Here is a 905-nt window from a genome sequence, read left to right as displayed (position 1 = left end):
TGATCATCTTTGTGGCCGCCTCTCCAACAGATTCGTGTCCTCCTTGTGTCGGGGGCTCCAGAGCTGGTTGCAGAACTCCAGCTGGGGTCTCACAAGATCAGGGTAGAGGGACCGAATCACCTCCCTTGACCTGCTGGCCACGCTGCTTTGCGCTGGTTCCAGAACTCCAGCTGGGGTCTCCCAAGATCAGGGTAGAGGGACCGAATCCCCTCCCTTGACCTGCTGGCCACGCTGCTTTTGGCACAGCCCAGAATGTGGTTGCTGTTCTGGATGGGGCTGGTCCCCAGGGCTGGTGGAGACAACCAGTGAGACTGCCCTCCCGCTGGTGCTGGGCATCCCAGTACTGAGGCGTCCAGCTCTGTACTGGCCATTCTGGTCCATGATGCATGGGACAGGGGGCAGCCTGGAGAGTCCCTCAAGCCTGTGCTGTGCCCCCAGGTGTCCCTGAGGCTGACCAGCTGGAGCTCTTCAGCGTCCTGGCTGCCATCCTGCACCTGGGCAACATCGTGGTCAGGGGGAGGGACCGCCGTGGGGACGGCTGCTTTGTGGAGGTGGGCGAGATCTTTACTACCCCGCATCCGGCGTCGCAAAACCGGCCTCTGAGCTGTGCCGGTTGCAGGAGCCCCATCCCGGCCATGCTATGGTGACAGGGTCTGTCCCTCTGCAGCCTGACAATGAGGCCCTGGGGCTGTTCTGTGCCCTGCTGGGTGTCGAGGCGTCGCAGGTGACGCGCTGGCTCTGCCACCGCAAGCTGGTCACTGCTGGTGAGACCTACCTGAAGCCCCTCTCCAGGCAGCAGGCGCTCGACTCCCGCGATGCCCTGGCCAAGTATATGTACGGGCAGGTCTTTGGGTGGATGGTGAGAAGTGTCAACCGTGCCCTGCGGTCACCAGAGGGCCACCATA

The 905-nt window shown here is 62.8% G+C and overlaps 1 protein-coding gene across 1 annotated transcript in view; it reads left to right on the top strand.

Annotated features, from left to right (window-relative positions):
• The window catches only part of LOC104277750 (unconventional myosin-Vb-like), a gene marked incomplete at its 3' end in the record, with an annotated part of 6850 nt that overhangs the window by 2840 nt on the left and 3105 nt on the right, over positions 1 to 905 (top strand). The window contains exons 8-9 of the mRNA XM_009874488.1: positions 439 to 551; positions 668 to 834. Of these exons, the coding sequence (XP_009872790.1) occupies positions 439 to 551; positions 668 to 834 (280 nt within the window). The remainder of the gene's footprint in view (positions 1 to 438; positions 552 to 667; positions 835 to 905) is intronic.

This window comes from Apaloderma vittatum, unplaced genomic scaffold (genome assembly GCF_000703405.1).
Source record: "Apaloderma vittatum isolate BGI_N311 unplaced genomic scaffold, ASM70340v1 scaffold30478, whole genome shotgun sequence".
NCBI lineage: Eukaryota > Metazoa > Chordata > Aves > Trogoniformes > Trogonidae > Apaloderma > Apaloderma vittatum.
This window is presented reverse-complemented; position numbering and strand designations above follow the sequence as displayed.